Source organism: Coloeus monedula (genome assembly GCF_965178545.1).
Source record: "Coloeus monedula genome assembly, chromosome: 39".
Lineage (NCBI taxonomy): Eukaryota > Metazoa > Chordata > Aves > Passeriformes > Corvidae > Coloeus > Coloeus monedula.
The window spans coordinates 584,410-601,422 of NC_138819.1; the positions used below are offsets into that span (position 1 = coordinate 584,410).

General features: G+C 68.3%; 1 protein-coding gene and 1 long non-coding RNA gene across 2 annotated transcripts in view; both read right to left on the bottom strand.

Moving 5' to 3' along the window:
• Window positions 1–11,167, bottom strand: part of LOC309584289 (neurexin-1-like) — a gene marked incomplete at both ends in the record, with an annotated part of 40,384 nt that extends 29,217 nt beyond the window's left edge. The window contains 5 exon segments of the mRNA XM_082300245.1: window positions 713–1,014; window positions 1,847–1,912; window positions 2,371–2,400; window positions 6,416–8,338; window positions 11,140–11,167. Of these exon segments, the coding sequence (XP_082156371.1) occupies window positions 713–1,014; window positions 1,847–1,912; window positions 2,371–2,400; window positions 6,416–8,338; window positions 11,140–11,167 (2,349 nt within the window).
• An 894-nt stretch (window positions 11,168–12,061) lies between these two features.
• Window positions 12,062–12,760, bottom strand: LOC309584347. The gene is made up of 3 exons (XR_014227228.1): window positions 12,653–12,760; window positions 12,386–12,422; window positions 12,062–12,153 (listed from the first exon to the last, which is right to left on the bottom strand). It is a non-coding gene; the product is annotated as an uncharacterized lncRNA (long non-coding RNA).
• Between the last annotated feature and the right edge of the window lie 4,253 nt (window positions 12,761–17,013).

Below are 17,013 nucleotides of genomic sequence, written 5' to 3' on the forward strand. Positions count from 1 at the left end.
AGTTGGGCAGTTGACCAAGATGCCCATTGCTCCCAGTGCTCCCAGTTGGGGAGATGGTCAGGGCAATGATCACTCCCAGTGGTCCCAGTTGGGGAGCTCAGCAAAATGCTTGGTGGTGCCAGTTGGGTGGTTGACCAAAGGTCCCACCCCAGTGCTCCCAGTTGGGGAGCTGACCAGGGCAATGATCGCTCCCAGTTGGGGAGCTCATCAAGGCTCCCAGTGCTCCCAGTTGGGGAGCTGATCAGGGCAACCATCGCTCCCACTTGCCCCCAGTTGGGGAGCTACCCAAGATGACCCATTGGGTGGTCACTCAAGGCTCCCAGTTGGGGAACTGACCGGGGCAATGATCACTCCCATTGCTCCCAGTTGGGGAGCTGACCAACACAACCAGTGCTCCCAGCTGGGGAGCTGACCAACACAACCAATGCTCCCAGTGCTCCCAGTTGGGGAACTGCCCAAGACAACCCATTGGATGGCCATCCAAGACTCCCAGCTGGGGAGCTGCCCAAGGCTCCCATTGCTCCCAGTTGAGGAGCTGACCAAGCCAACCATCACTCCCAGTGCTCCCAGTTGGGGAGCTGACCAAGCCAACCATCACTCCCAGTGCTCCCAGTTGGGGAGCTGCCCGCGATGACCCACTGGGCAGTCACCCAAGGCTCTCCATCACCCCACTGTCACCCCGCCCTCCCCTCCCGCCCCCTCCCCGCCGTACCTGCCGCAGGTTGCGCGTGACGCGCACGTGGTGCCAGCCGCCGTCGTGGAACTTGCCGTTGACGGGCTCCACCAGCGCCTCGAAGGCACCGGCGCCCAGGTTGATGACGAGCCACACGGCGCCGGCCTTGAGTGACAGGTTCAGGAAGTCGGCGGCACGGCCGGTGTGCAGCAGGAGCCCGTGGCGCTGCCGCGTGCGGAATGCCAGCGCCAGCTCGTCCGCGCTGCTCTGCACCGGCGAGCGCGACACGTCGTAGCAGAAGAACTCGCTGCCCCGGAACGTGGCCACATACTCGGCGCGGCCTGGCAGTGGCGACAGGGGGGAGCCGGTGTAGGGACGTTGAACGGGGAGCTCAGCACAGGGGGTTTCGCATGGGGATGGGTGGGGGGGGATGTTGGCACTGGGACTTGGCACCGGGCACGTGGCGATGGGGACGTCGCAACGTGGAGCTTGTCGTGGGGACGTTGTGATGGGGACATCGCCGTGGGGTCTTGCACCAGACCTTATGTGGGGACGTGGTGGTGGGGACGTCGTGATGGGGTCATTGTGGTGCAGACATTGTGTCATGGGGACGTTGTGGTGGGGATGTTGTGGTGGGGACGTTCTCATGGGGATGTTGTGGTGGGGACGTTGTCATGGGGACGTCATGATGGGGACGTCGTGGTGGGGACATCGTGGTGGGGATGTCGTGGTGGGGATGCTGTCATGGGGACGCTGTCATGGGGACGCTGTCATGGGGACACTGTCATGGGGATGTTGTCATGGGGATGTCGTGATGGGGACGTCGTGGTGGGGACGTCGTGGTGGGGACGTCGTGGTGGGGACGTCGTGGTGGGGATGTCGTGGTGGGGACGCTGTCATGGGGACGCTGTCATGGGGACATTGTGATGGGGACATTGTGATGGGGATGTTGTCATGGGGACATCGCCGTGGGGTCTTGCACCAGACCTTATGTGGGGACGTTGTGATGGGACCCCATCAGCAGGGACCTGGCATGCGGACGTTGTTATGGGGTCCCAGGTGTGGGGGGGGGGAGGCGGGGTTGGGGGGTCCTGGAAGTTCCTGGGGGGGTCCCAGGTGTGCAGGGGGATGGGGTGGTGCCCCCGCGGGGGGGTTCCGCTGACCCTCACTGACCTTTCGCTGCTTGCTGGATCTCGCCGGCGCCGCGGCCGGGCCCCCCCTCGGCGACCTCGGCGGGCCCTGGGGGAGGGGCGCATTCACGGGTGTGAACAGGTGTGCGACCCCCGTGCGGGGGGGGCACTCACACCCCACCCCCCCCCCGTGTTGGTGCAAGGGGACCCTCGGTCCTCGTGCAAGAACCCCCCCCCCAATCCCGTGCAGGGACCCCCAGCCCCCCCCTCGTGTGGGGGGTGAAGGACCCCCAGGCCCCTCCTCCTGTGGGGGGGGGGGGTTGGACCCCTCCTCCCGGCCCTCGTGCAAGGGGTCACCAGCCCCCCAACCCCCCCCTTGCACGAGGGGCCGCCCCCTCCCCTCCCCGCCCCGCCCCCCCCGTCCCCGTGCGAGGCGGCCGCCCCTCCCCCCGTGTCGCACGAGCCACAGACACGATGGGGGGGGATGGGGGGAGGGGGGAGATGGGGGAGGGGCGAGGATGATGAGGATGATGAGGGTGGGGGAGGGGCCCGAGGGCGCGTCTTTACCTTGGCCGGTGACTCGCAGGTGGGCGGGACCTGGGGGGGGAGGGGAGGGGGCGGGGGAGGGGCGTGGGAAAGGGGGGAGGGGCGGGAGAACGAAAGCAAAAGTGGCGGGAAAAGGGAAAGTTTTGGGGAGAAAAATGGGAAAGTGGTTAAACTCGGGGGGAGGGGGGGAGGGAAATGGGGTGAAGTGGAGGGAAAAGGGAAATTGGGGGAGGAAAGAAAAATAATGAAAGGAAATGAAAGGAGAAAATGAGAGAAAAGGGGAAATGGGGGGGAAAAGGGAAAAAAAGGAAAAAGGGAAGAAAGGAAAAGGAAGGAAAGGAGGGAAAGGGTGAAACCGGGAAAAGGGAGGAAAAAGAGGAAAAAAGTGAAAAGGGTCAAAGCAAGGGAAAGGAGGAAATTGATAAAAAGGGGGAAATCAGCAACACAAGGGAAAAGAGAAAAAAAAACAACAACAAAGGGAAAAAAGTGGGGAAAATTAAAATAATTCTAAAAGGGAAAATTATCGAAGAGGGGAAATAAGGAAGAAAAAGAGCAACAAAGTGAAGGGGAAAAAATGAAGGCGAAAAAACTCTGATATAAAAGAGGGAAATATTCCAAATGTTTATTGAAAGAGGGAAAATAATTTTAAAAGGGATAAAATAATTAGTATAAGGGAATAATGATAAAAAAGGGGGAAACATTTAATTTAAAATGGAGGAGAATAAAAAAAGGGAAAACAATGAAAAGGGAAAATAACTTAAAAAGAGGAACTATGTTAAAGAGTAGAAAATCTGTAAAAAAAAGAAAATCGTCAAAATAAAGGGAAAATCACGAGAAAAGGAAAAATAGTAAACGAAAAATTATCAGTTAAAAAGGGAAAATAATCTTAAAAACCGGAAAAGAACAAAAAAACCGAAATAACGGGAAATGTAAAAGAAAAAAGGGGAGGGAGGAAAGAAAAGGAAAAAGTAAAGGAAAAGCGGCAAAATGGGAAAAACAGGGGGAAATGGGAATGAAAGAGAAATTAATTAAAAAAGATAAACATAAAAAAAAAAAAAAAAGGAAATCAGAATTAAAAAAACAAAAAAATTAAACCAAAAAACCCAAAATGACCGAAAGGCCCCAGCGGCCCCGGGGAAGGGGGAGGGGCCCCGGGTGGGGGAGGGGCCCCGTCACAACTTAAACCTCCTTTAACTTGTGACGGCATCGGGCGATGCCGGGGGGGGGGTGGGGTGGGGTGTGGGGGGAGGGGCGGGGGCGGGGACAAGCGCGGGGGGGCGGGGCCACGCGGGCAGGGCCGCCCCTCCCCTGACCCCCCCCGCCGCCTTCCCGCGGGTTTTTCCCCTTTTTCCGAGGTTTTTCGGGGAAAAGCCGGGGATGGGGGAGGGGATGAGACACGGGGGGGCGGGGCCGCCCCTGGCGCGGGGACCCTCCCCCACCCCGGGACCCTCGTGCGGGGCACGTGGGGGGCAAGCCCCGCCCCCCGCACTGGCCACGCCCCCTCGAATTGACCACGCCCTCCTGCGCAGGCCCCGCCCCTTGGGACTGGGCTCAGCCAATCCAGAGCAGCCTCGTCTCTCCCGCCTCCCATTGGCTACCGGCGCTGCTTTAATTTGCATATCCCCGCCCTCACCCCCCCCACGCGCTGCATTGGCTGGGCGGCGCCAGTTTCATTTGCATATCGGCGTCCTATTGGGCCGCCCGGGGGAGTGACGTCATGGCCCGGTGCGCGAGCGTCACGGGAGCCGCGTGCTCTGCACGAGCGCCAAGCCCCGCCCCTCGCGGCTGTTTTGCATAAACCACGCCTCCATCCCCGAGCAGGCCACGCCCCTCGGTCCTTGCACAATTCCCCCTCTCCCAACCTGGGACCACCCCCCCCCCTCCCCCCCCGGCAGCGGGATTTGCACACCCGGGCCTTGCACAACACCTGAGGTGCCCCAGGCCCGGCCCAGGTGTGCCACGGGGCTTTGCACGCCCACCCCCCCCGCCCCTTGCACCCCCCCCACACTCACCTTCCACCGCGGGTTCTTCCTCTGGGGGTCCCAGGGGGGCAGCGGAGGGGGAGGGGCAGAGGAATTAGTGCCCGGGACCCCCCCCTCCGTGTGCATCCCCAACCCCCTCCCCTCCCACCGTGTCCGTGCGACCCCACTCCGTGACCTCGGGTTGACCTTGGGGGCGGGGCAGAAGGGGGGAGGGGTTTGCACGCCCTGGTGTGATTTGCACGCCCTGAACCGTGTTCTGGGGGGGGTTGCACACCCTGTGCGCATCCGTGGGGACACCACATCCCCCACAGCACTGGCTGAGCACCCCACAGGGACCCTGCACCCCAACACACACCCCACAGCACCCTATAGGGTCTGTGCGCCCCATGGCACACCCTATAGCGCCCTGCCTGCACCCCACAGGCACCACTGACCCCACAGGGCACCCTACAGGGACCCTGCACCCCATAGGACACCCCACAGCACCCCAGGGCCCTCACAGTCCCCGGGGCACCCCTCAAACCCTCTCCGTTCCTGTCCCCCCTCAAGGACGTGGCGGGAGCATCCGGCAGTGCCGTGACAACCGTCGCCAGGGAGACAGGCCCGGGCGTCTCCACGGCAACGGGTACCCAGCCCCGGCGGCGCCATGGCAACCAGGCCTTGGCAACGCGCCCAGAGGATGCTGTCGCCACGGTGACACCGGTGGTTGTCCCGGGGTCCCGGGAACGTGTGCGAGGGCGTGATGGCACGAGGGCGTGATGGCACGAGAGACCTTCCCCAACCCCGCATCCGGGGCACGCCCGGGAGTTCCCCAGGCCACCCCCGGCTGCCACTGTCACCCCCGGGGACACCCAGGCCACACCAGGGTGTGCAGTCGCACAAGGGCGTGCAAGGGTGCGGGGACAGGCAGGGACACGAGGGCGCGTGGGGACACCAGGACGTGCACGAGTAAACGGGGGGGAAGGGGGGGTGACATCGTGGGTGGGGCTGGGGGGTCCCCAAAGCCCCGTGTTCCCCTCAGCAGGGGGAGTCCAAGCCACCCACGCCCACGTGTGACACGCGAGGACACACAAGGACGTGTGAAATGGGGGTGTGTGAGGACACGGAGGGCGTGAGGATGAGGGGACACCAGGACATGGAGAGACACAGGGGGGTCACACGTGGATGTGCAACACCACGAGGGCAAGGAGAGACACCAGGACACGAGGGAGACACGGGGGCACACGAGGGAGACACGGGGTGACGCGAGGACGGGTGACAACAGGAGGACGCGAGGACCTGGAGAAGCACGCGCGTGTGCAGCTGTGGTGGTGTGAGAAGACACGGGGTGACACAAGGACACGAGGACAGGGGAATGTGTGACACCAGCAGGACACGAGGACAGGGAGCAACTCAAGGGCACAACGCCAGGAGGACACAGAGGAGACACAGAACCCCACGAGGGCGGCAAAACACGGGAACGCCGTGGCACGAGGACACGGTGCCAATGACCGGCACCACGAGGACGTTCAGTGCCGTGGGTGTGTCCAGTGCCACGAGGACAGGAGGAAGGACACGAGGACACCACGAGGACACAAAGCCGGGGAGGAAGTCAAGGACAAAACAACACGGGGACACCAGGAAGTCATGGAGGGACAAGGAGAGGCCAAGGCCCAGCATCGTGAGGACATGGAGAACACGAGGACGTGCAAGGCCACAAGGACATGGGGCCACGGAGAAGCAGGAGGACACACAAAACCAACCAGGAAGACACCGAGGGATGGAGAAACACAAAGACGCCCAACACCGCGAAGGTGCCCAGTGCCACGAGGACGTGGGGACACGGAGGAACGCGGCCACAAGGAGGGACAACTCCACGGAGACACGGAGACACACAAGAACGTGACAACAGGAGGACGTGCAATGCCACAGAGACGGGGAGGGACTCAAGCACACGATGCCACCAGGGCACCAAGACATGGAGGTGCCCAACGCCATGAAGCCATGGAGAAACACGAGGAGGTGAAGCTCCCGAGCTGATTCTTGCGTCCACCCCAACCCTCCCACATCCCCCTGACCTCCTGTCCCCCCCCCCGCGCCCTCACCTTCCTCGCAGAAGGGCCCGTGGTGGCCGGTGCCGGCGCAGTCGCAGCGGGGCTCCCCACGGCGCAGGGTGCAGCGGCCGCCGTGGGCGCAGGGCGGGTGGTGGGCGCAGCGCTCGTCCCCGTCACCCCGGACCCCCTGGGCACCCAGCAGCGCGGCCGGCGCGTCGCCCACCCGCAGGTCGGCCACCCACCCGCGGAAGGGCGGCTCGTACTTGACGGTGCTGAGCGTCAGCGCCGAGAGCCGCACGTCAGGCGGGATCCCCCCGACGAAGAGGTCACTGGCCACGGCCATGTCGGGGCGCTTGGAGCGCACGGCGGCCGCCCGCGCCTCCCCGTCCACGGCCAGCGCCGCGTGCCGCGCGTGCCGGGTCAGCAGCACCGCGTGCCAGCGGCCGTCGCTGACCGGCGCTGGCGGCTCCAGCGTGGCGGGCTCGGCGCAGGCGATGGCGAAGCGCAGCCGCAGCCGCCCCTCGGCCACCAGCAGCTCCAAGAAGTCACAGTTGCCGCCGTCGTCCAGGTAGAGCAGCAGCGCTCGCGTCACGTTGGTCTTGAGGCGGAAGCTGAGCTGTCCCCCCGCGCCCGGCGCCCACCGCCCGTAGCGTGCCCACTGCCCCGGGGCGCCCCCGAACTCCAGCGCCGAGCCCCGGGCGCAGGGCAGCAAGAGGGACCCCAGCGTCAGCAGCACCAGGCCCAGGCGGGCGCCCGAGGGGACTCGGGCACACGGGCTGGGGACTGGGGTGGCCCAGGTGGGCATGTGGCGTTGGTGGCACTCGGTCCCCGGGCGAGCAGTGCAGCCTCCCTTGGCCGCGGTGCCCCGGGGGACCCTCAGGTCCAGAGGGCTGGGCTTGACCTTGGTCTCTTGGGGGTCCGCGGGGCTGTGTTTGGTAACGGGGGCTTGGTGGACCTTCCAGTCTGTAAGAGCCAGGGGGGCTCGGCCAGCCTCGGTCTCCGGGTGGTCCATGGGGTCTTGGTTGGCCTTGGGGTCTCGGGGGTCCTCGGGGGCTTGGTTGGCCACAGGGGCTTGGTGGACCCTCAAGTCTAAACACACCACAGGGTCTTGGTTGACCTTGGCCTCTATGGGGGCCGTGGGGCTTTGGTTGACCTTGGTCTTTTGGTTGGCCAGGGGGCCCTGGGTGACCTTGGGCTCTTGGGGGTCCTCGGAGGCCTGGGAGGGAGCGGGGTCTTGGTGGCCCTTCAGGTCTAAGTGAGCCATGGAGCCCTGGTTGACCTTGGAGTCCAACGAGATGTTGGTGTTGGACTCTGGGTGGTCCTGGGGGTCCTGGTTGCCCATGGACCCTCGTCTGGCCACAGATTCCTGATGCACCTTCATCTCCAGATGGTCCTGGGTGGCCACAGACGCCAGGTGGGTCACAGGGACCTGGCTGACCCGAGTCCCCAGGTGTTCCTCAGAGCCTTGGGAGATCTTGGAGTCCAACAGCACCATGGAGCCACCATCAGCACCGGGCTCGGAGTGGTCCTGGGGGTCCTGGTCGCCCACAAAGCTTTGGTTGGCCACAGTCTCCAGGTGGTCCTGGGAGCCCAGGTGGGCCTTAGTCTCTCGGTGGTCCTGGCTGACCGTGGAGGTCCAGCTGGCCGTGGATCCTCTGGTGGCCACGGAGCCCGGGTGGGCTTTAGTCTCTTGGTGGTGGCCCTCAGAGCCTGGAGGGACCGTGGAGCCGTGCTGGGCCTGGGGGCCCAGGTGGGTCACGGAGCCCAGATGGGCTTTAGTCTCTTGGTGGCCCCCGGGCACCGGGTGCCCCTCAGCGACCGGACAGGTCATGGTGCCTGGGCTGGCTGCGGAGCCTGGGCGGCTTGGGGGGGCCCTGGGGGGGCCCTGGGGGGGCCCGGCCACCCCCGTCCTCTCACAGCCACATGGGTGGCCCCAGCGGGCGGCGACAGCCTGGCCGGGGGGTCCGGAGGCACCTGGGGGGGGGGGGAGAGAGAGTCAGGGGGGGGCCCTGAACCGCGGGGGGACAGCCAGGTATGGGGGGAGGGGGGGGGACCGGGCCCCCCCACCTTCGTTATCAGCACGTTGATTAACCCCGTGACGGAGGGGGGGAAGGGGGGGGGTCGGTCACCGCGGCAACCCGGGCCCTGGCATTATGCAAATGAGCCCCCAGGTTATTTATAACCCCCCCTCATTGGCTAATGGGGCTCATTAACATGCAGCGCATAATTAGCCAATCACATTAACTGCTGCACCTGCGGGGGGGGGGAGGGGGGGATCGACAGCGACCCCCACCTTGGCCCCTCTCCACTCCCATCCCATGGGGGGACCCCCCCAGGGTGGAGAGGACCCCCCAGAGACGCTCACGGGGAGGGCCCCGGGCCTGGGTGCCCCCCCCCCCACCCATGGGTGTCCTCGGCGCGCCCTTACTCCCCCGGGGGTCATTAATTAATTAATTATCGCCGGCTGATGGTCGATAAGGGGGGGGAGGGGGGCGCGCGGACACCCGGGCCCCCTCGGAGGGGTCTGGGGGTGACTTGGGGGGCTGGGGGACTTGAAGGGCCCCCACACACCGCAGACACCCCGGGGGAGGGGGGTCAGAGGGGTCTGTGAGGGGGGTCTAGAGGGAGATCTCCCCCCCGCCGCCCCTCTGAGCCCCCCACGGGGGGCGTTTTTGGGAGGGGAGGGGGCTGTGGGTGGGGGAAGGGCAGCCGGCCACCCGTGTCCCCCCCGTGTCCCCCGCGGGCGCCTGAAGGTCACGGGGAGGAGATGGCCCCCGGGGGGAGGGGGAGGGGTCCCGGGGGGGCGACCCCGAGGGGCGGGGACTCCCCACCCCCCCCCTCTCCGGGAGAAACCCCCCCCACACACCCCCCACACCCCCCGCGCTCCCCGTGACCGCGGCCTCGCACAGGTGACGCTCGCACAGACACGCCCTTGCACACGCGTGTGCCCCCCCCCAGCCAGGTGTGAGCGGCCCCACCTTGCACACCTGTGCGCGCCCCTCCCTCCACGTGCACCCGCCTTGCACGCGCACCGCCCCCCCCAGCCACGCCCCCCCCCCCCCCCCCCAAATCCCCGTGCCGCAGGTGCACCCCCACACAGGTGTGCGCCCCTTGCACGCTCACACGCTCTGGTGCCCCCCAAGCTCCTGCGGGCCTCCCCCCCCTCCCCAAAACACCCTCGTGTGGCCCCCCAGAGTGGCCTGGACACCCCCTGCACGCGCACCCCCAAACGTGCAGCCCCTCGCACGCTCGTGTGCCCCCCCCCCCCCAAAATCTGCACACCCCCCGCCCCAGGGTCCGCCTGCACCCCAACTCCGTGTGCACCCCCTGCACCCCAGCCTTGCACGCCCCTTTGCACACCCGTGCGCGCCCCGGCCTGGTGCACGCCCACCCCTCTAAACCACGCTCACCGCGGGGCGCGTGTGCACCCCAAAACTGCCCGCAAACCCCCCCCCCCCTCCGCACGCTCGTGTGCACCCCCACGGGACGTGCAGGTACCCCCCCCAAACCCGTTCACGCTCGTGTGCACCCCCAGTTTCACAGCCCTCCCTACCCGTGCACCCCCAAACCTCACGCACAGCCCTTGCACGCTCGTGGGCACCCCGAAACCGCACACGCACCGCCCTTGCACGCTCGTGGGCACCCCCCGGGCGTGCGCACCCCGACCTCACCGCCACCCCCCCGTGCACCCCGACTTTCACACTCGCCCCCCCTCCCCCGCACGCTCGCGTGCACCCCCAGACCCGCGGCTCCCCCCCTTTGCACACTCAGTTCGCCCCCCCCCTCCCCGTTCACACGCGTGTGCCCCGCGTGACACCGCCCGTGGGGCCGGGCCCGGCGCACACGCGTGTGCAGCACGCCCAGTGCAGGCCCCGCGGCCGGGGGGGGGGGGGTCCGGGGGGGTTTGGGGGGCTGGATGAGCCCCCCTGCAGTGGGGGAGGGGGCGGGATGAGCTCCCCAAATCCCACGGGGGGCTCGGGGGACGCGCGGTGGGGGCGGGGGGGGATGCGGCCCCCAGACCCTGCAGTGGGGGAGGGGGCGATGCGGCCCCTCCCCGGGGTGGGGGAGCCCCGGCCCTTCCCCCCCCGGAGTCCCCCAGACCCCGCCTGGCGATGGGAAGGGGGGGGGGGATTTTGTGACCCTCCGGCCCCCCCAGCCCCGCATCCCCCCCGTACCCCCCATTTCCCCCCCCGCATCCCCTCCCTGAGCCCCCCAAAATCCTCCCCCCCAATCGTCCCCCCCCCCTCCAGACCCCCATGATCCTCCCCCTCTCCCCCCATCCCCGTGTCCCCACCCCGCACCCCCAAACCAGCCCCCTCCCCATCCTGAGCCCCCAAATCCCCCCGGCATCCCCCCCGCATCCCCCCCACCCCGCACCCCCTTCTCGGCGCATCCCTCCCCTCCCCGCGCCCCCCATCTTCCCCCACCCCCCCCCCGGGCCCCCCAACACCCCACAGGTCCCCTCCGTGTCCCCCCCACCCCTCCCCCTCCTCTCCCGGCGCTGTCCCCCCCCCCAATTCCGGTACCTGCCCCGGGCGGTCCCGGCCGCGGCCCCGCTCCCGCCGCTCCCGCCGCTCCCGCAGCCCCCGCCCGCCCCGGGCACGCGCACGGCAACGGAGCCGCGCGCGCCCGCAACATCCCCCCCCCCACCTCTCCTCACCCCCCCCCGAATCCTCCCCGCAACCCCCCCCCCCCCAAAAAAAAAAACCCTCCCCCCCTCTCCCTCCCTCACCCCCCCGGTACCGGCTCCGTGCGCCCCCCAAACCCCCCCGCACCGGGCACGGCGACCCCCGGCTGCCCCATGGAGACCCTCGGGGGGGGGGGGGGGTGTCACGGCTGCCCCACAGAGACGCCATAGAGACTCCCGTGGGGGGCGGGGGGGGGGGGTTCTGCCCGACAGAGACCCCTCGGGGGCCTCCCCCCCCAAACGCCCCACGGGGACTCCCCCGGGGATGGGGGGGGGGGAGGGGTCTCGCGGCTGCCCCACAGACCCCCCATAGGGCCCCCAGCTCTGGCCCTATAGAAACCCCATAAAGCCCCCTCCCCCCGCCGGCCCCCGCAGCAGAATCGGCACCCCCCACCCCCCCCCAGCTCCATCCAGGACACCCCACAGACGGACGGACACACGGACATGGAGTTTATTCCCACGGGACAAGCAGAGCCCCCCCCCATCCCCCCCAAACACCCCCGGGGGGGGGGGAGGGGACCGAGGTGTTTGCGCCCCCCCAAAGCCACCCCAAAATCCGTGGGGTGAGGGGGGGCCGGGGTCAGGAGGGGTCGAGGGGGGGCCAGAGCCTCCGGGACCCTGTGGAAAGGGGGGCGGGGATCAATGTGAAACCCCCATGTGCAGGACCCCCAATTTGGGTGGACTCAGGTGTCCGAGCCCCCCAAATCTGGGGGGCACCACGACGCCCAAGACCCCAATTTGGGGGTCCCAAGCCCCCCGGGCCCTGTTACCTGTCACAGGTGGGTGTCAAAAACTCCGTCCTCCAGCTCCTGCACCTCCTCGGGGGGCTCTGGGGGGGGTCAGAGGGGGGTCATTTTTGGGGTCCCGACCACCTTGGGGATCCCCTCAAGTGGGGGGTCCCGAGGGGGGGCCGGTTTTGGGGTCCCACCTGTGGATCGCAGCGAGGGCCGGCGGGGCCAGGGCAGGGAGAGGCTGAAGGAGCGGGGCCGGGATTTGTGGGGCCCGGGGGGGTCCGGGGGGGCAGCGGCGACGCTCTGGGCACGCCGGCGACACTCGGGGCGCAGCCGCTCCCGACACGCGATGTGACAGCGCAGGCCGCAGCCTGGGGGGGGGCACGGGGACCCCCTCACACTCAGAGACCCCCCAGGACCCCCCCAAACCCCGCCACGGGTACCCAGAACCTCCCCAACCCCCCCCTCCCAGCATCCAGACCCCCCCCGAAACCCCCATCACGCCCAGAACCCGCCCCCCTCCAGCACCCAGGGTCCCCCCCAGACACCCCCAGACCCCCCAGATCCCCCCGCTTCCCTCCCCTTTGCCCCCCCCCCACTCACCGCTGCACTCCAGCCCATCCTTGTGCAGACCCCAAATCTGGGGGGGGGGGAGGGAGGGGTCAGGGGGCGTCCAGGGGGGTGAAAGACCCCCCCCCGGACCCCCCCGAGCTCCTACTAGCCAGGACCCTCCCCCCTCGGGGGGGGTCACGAGGGTCCAGAGCGGGGGAGGGTCCCGGGGGTCCTCACGTCCCCAGCCGTGCTCAGTAGGGGAGGGGGGGATCTGGGGGAATTTGGGGGGGGGTCGCGGGGGTCCCCCCCCGCACTCACCAGTTTCCCACAGGTCTCACAGGGACCCGCGCGCAGCCCCCGCAGCCCCCGGAAGTTGTGGGGGGGTCCCGGGGGGGGTCCTTGGCTGCAGCGCAGGAAATAATCCAGAACCTCCCCCCGGCTGAGCCCCCCGTCCCTGGGAGGGACACGGGGGAGTCAGGGGGGGGTCACAGGAGGGTCACGGGGGTCAGGGGTCATGGAGGGCTTCGGGGGGGTCAGTGGGGTCCCACTTTTGGGGGTCCCTGGAGGGGGGTCTCAGCTGTCCGTGTCCAGCTCCCCCCCCCCCCCTCGGGGGGGCAGGTGAGGGGTCTAGGGGGTTTGGGGGGGTTCCGGGGGGTTGGGAGTGTCTCGGGGGGACCCTGAGGGGGGGTTGGCGGTCCCGGGGGTCTCACATGTCGGTGTCCAGCTCGCCCAGGGGGGGCAGGTGGGGGAAGTTTTCCCGCACGATCCCAAATTCCTCCACCGAGATCCGCCCGTCCCCGTCCACGTCGAAGTTCCGGAAAATGGACTGAGACCCCCCCCCCCCAAAAATGTCACCGCTGACCCCTCCGAGACTCCCCCCGAGACCCCCAAAATATCACCCCAGACCCGTCCCAACCCCCCTCCCCGAGACCTCTCGGGACCCCTGGAACCCCCAAACTACGCCCCCATGGCCCCCTTCCCCTCACCCCCAGACCCCCCCACCCCTCAATTCCTCCAAGTCCCCCCTCCCCAGGTCCCCCCCAACCCCCCCCCCCAGCCCCCTTAAAGTCACCCACGACCCCCCCCCACGACCCCCGCACCTCCACGAGCTGCTCGAGGCGGGGTCGCAGCCCCGCGGGGTCGGGCCGGGGGGGCTCGGGCAGCACCCAGCGCTCGGGGGGGAGGGCGGGGGGCAGCTCCGGGGGGGGCCCCGCCTGGGGGGGTGAGGGGGGGGGGGTCAGACCCCCAGCGCACCCTCACCCCCGGGCTGGACATCCCCCCATCAAGGTGTTCACACCGCCTTACACACTCCCGCCCCCTCTCCCCCCCCGGACTTTGCACACTCACCTGGACACTCATGGCCCCCCCCGCTGACCCCGCCTTGCACACTCACCCCCCCTCCATTGCCCCCCGCCCCTCTCTTGCACACTCGCCTCCCCTTTTTCGCACTCCCCTCATTTCCGCACCCACCCCCCCCACTGCACACTCGCTCCCCCCCATTTCACACTCGCCCCCCCCTTTCCACACTCGCCCCCCGTTCCCCCCCCGCTCCCCCCCCCGCTCCCCCCGGCCTCACGGGGGCGCTCTCGCGGGGCTCGCGCTGCAGCGACATCTGGTGGAGCTGCTCCTCGCTGGGCCCGAGCGCCAGCGACACCTGGGGGACAACGGGGGAACTGCGGGGGGAGGGTCCCGGGGGGTCTGGGGGGGGTTGGAAGGGATTGGGATGGAGGAAAGGAGCGGGCGGGGGTCGAGGCTCGGCGGCGTCTGAGGGTCCAGGGAGAGCTGGAGGGGTTGGGGAGTTTGGGGGTGCAGAGGAGGTTTGGGAGGGGAAGGGATCCAGGTGGTTTTGGGTGGGGGGGGGGGGAGGGACAGGAGGGTTCGAGGGGAGTTTGCGGCGGGGTCGAGTGGAGCAGGTCAGGGTGGGGGATCCTGGGGGAGTCCCAGGAAGGAGTTTGGGGGGGTCCCGGCAGGGGGGTTTGGGGTGGTGCAGTGGGGTCTCACCTCCAGCAGCCGGAGCAGGTCGGGGTGGGGGGTGCCGGGGGGTCCCTGCTCGCGCCCCGCCAGCAGCGCCCCTTGCAGGGCGAAGCGGGCCCGCAGTTTGTTGGGGTGGGGGCGTCCCGGGCCCCCCCAGTCCGGCAGCGCCGCCTCCAGCGACACCAGGTCCCGCAGGTGGACGCCGAGCGCCGGCACCCGGAACCCCCCTGTGCTCCCCGCGCCCCCCAGCAGCGCCCGGTAGCCCCGGTAGTTCCCCCCCGAGCCCACGGCCTCGGCCAGCTGTGCCCACAGCTGGGGGGGCATCGGGGAGGGGGAATATTGGGGTGCGGGGGGGTCACAGGAGGGTACAGGGGACACAGGGACAGAGCGGGGGCACAAGGATGGGGGGGAGACACAGGGGGGACATTTTAGAACTGAGTAGGGCCGAGGGGTGACGGGACACCCCCGTCTCCCCTGTGCCTCCCCCAGAACCCAACAAGGACCCTCCTGGACCTTCCTGTGCCCCCTGGGACTCCCCCAGGACCCCCATGTGTCCCTCAGGACCCCCCCAGAACCCCCCAAAACCTCCCGATGTCCCTCAACACCCGCGTGTGCCCCAGAACACCCCTCGGACCCCCTTGTGCCCCCCACGTTCCCCCAAGAGCACCCCCAGGACCCCTCCAGGACCCCCCTAAGACCCCCATGTTCCCCACCGGGACTGCCCAGGTGCCCCCAGAACCCCCACCTGGATGAGGGGGGGGGTCAGCAGAGCGAGGGTCCGGCGCAGCCGCGCGATGGAGCCGTGGCCGAGCCCCCCGACCACGGCCAGGAGGGAATTGAAGTTGCGGAGCTCCAGGAGGCTCTGGGGGAAGGGGGGGGGAGATGTTTGGGGTGGCTGGGGGGCAGCTGGGGGGTGGGGGGCGTTACTGAGGGACAGGACTATGGGGCAGGGTTATGGGGTGGTCCGTGGGGCAGGGTTATGGAGGGATTGGGTCAGGGCTGGCGGTCTGCGGGACAGTTTGATGGGTCAGTTCTATGGGTCAGGGGGTCAGTTCAGGTTTATGGGTCAGGGGGTCAGTTCTGTGGGTCAGAGCTATGGGTCTGTGAGACAGATCTATGGGTCAGGGAGTCAGTTCCAGGGGTCAAGGGTCACTCCCGGGGGTCACTCCCGGCTCTCACCTGTGCCAGGTGCAGGCACTGCCCCAGGTCTATGGGTCAGGGGGGTTATGGGTCTATGGGGCAGGGGTCATTCCCGGGGGTCAGGGGGGTCATTCCCGGGGGTCACTCCCGGGGGTCAGGGGTCACTCCCGGGGGTCACTCCCGCTCTCACCTGCACCAGGTGCAGGCACTGCCCCAGGTCTATGGGTCAGGGGAGTCAGGGTTATGGGTCTATGGGTCAGGGGGGTCATTCCCGGGGGTCAGGGGTCATTCCCGGGGGTCACTCCCGGGGGTCACTCCCGCTCTCACCTGTGCCAGGTGCAGGCACTGCCCCAGGTCTATGGGTCAGGGGGGTCAGGGTTATGGGTCTATGGGGCAGGGGTCATTCCCGGGGGTCAGGGGTCATTCCCGGGGGTCACTCCCGGGGGTCACTCCCGCTCTCACCTGTGCCAGGTGCAGGCACTGCCCCAGCGCCGCCGCGCGCTGCGGGGCCGCCAGGGGGCGCAGCACGCGCAGCTGCACCCAGCGCGAGAGGCCGTTGGACAGCGCCACCAAGCGGCGGAGAGCGGGGGAGCTCGAGGTGCCCGCGGAGCGCGCGAAGGCGCGGATGTCACAGAGCTGGGGGGACACCGGGGGGCACCGGGGGTCACCGGGGACACCGGGGGTCATGGGGGACACCGGGAGACACCGGGGACACCGGGAGACACCGGGGGTCATGGGGGACACCGGGGGGCACCGGGGGTCACCGGAGACACCGGGGGTCATGGGGGACACCAGAGACACCGGGGGTCATGGAGGACACTGGGGGTCATGGGGGACACCGGGGGTCACCGGGGACACCGGGAGACACCGGGGGTCACCGGGGACACTGGGGGTCATGGCGGACACCGGGGGTCACCGGGGACATCGGAGTCATGGGGGACACCGGGGGTCATGGGGGACACCGGGAGACACCGGGGGTCATAGAGGACACCGGGGGTCACGGGAGACACCAGAGACACCGGGGGTCATGGAGGACACCGGGGGTCATGGGGGACACCGGGAGACACCGGGGTTCATGGGGGACACCGGGGGTCATGGAGGACACCGGGGGTCACGGGAGACACCAGAGACACCGGGGGTCATGGGGGACACCGGGAGACACCGGGGGTCACGGGGGACACCGGGGACATTTGGGGGAGACATGGGGGGGTCGCACCCACGTGTGGGAGCGTCCGAGAGCTGTGGCGACGTTGGGGACATTGGGGGGACATTGCGGGTCATGGGGGTGTCGTGCAGGAGGGGCTACCCTGGGGTGTGACGGGGCGGGGGGATGTCCCCAGGTGTCCCTCAGGTGTCCCTCAGGTGTCCCCCGGTGTCCCCAGGTGTCGCCCGGTGTCCCGCAGATGTCCCGCAGGTGTCCCTCAGGTGTCGCCCGGTGTCCCCAGGTGTCCCCAGGTGTCCCACACAGGGGTGTCACACACAGACACACACACACACAGGTGTCCCCCGGTGTCCCTCGGTGTCCCCAGGTCTCCCCAGGTCTCCCCAGGGGTCCCGCAGGTGTC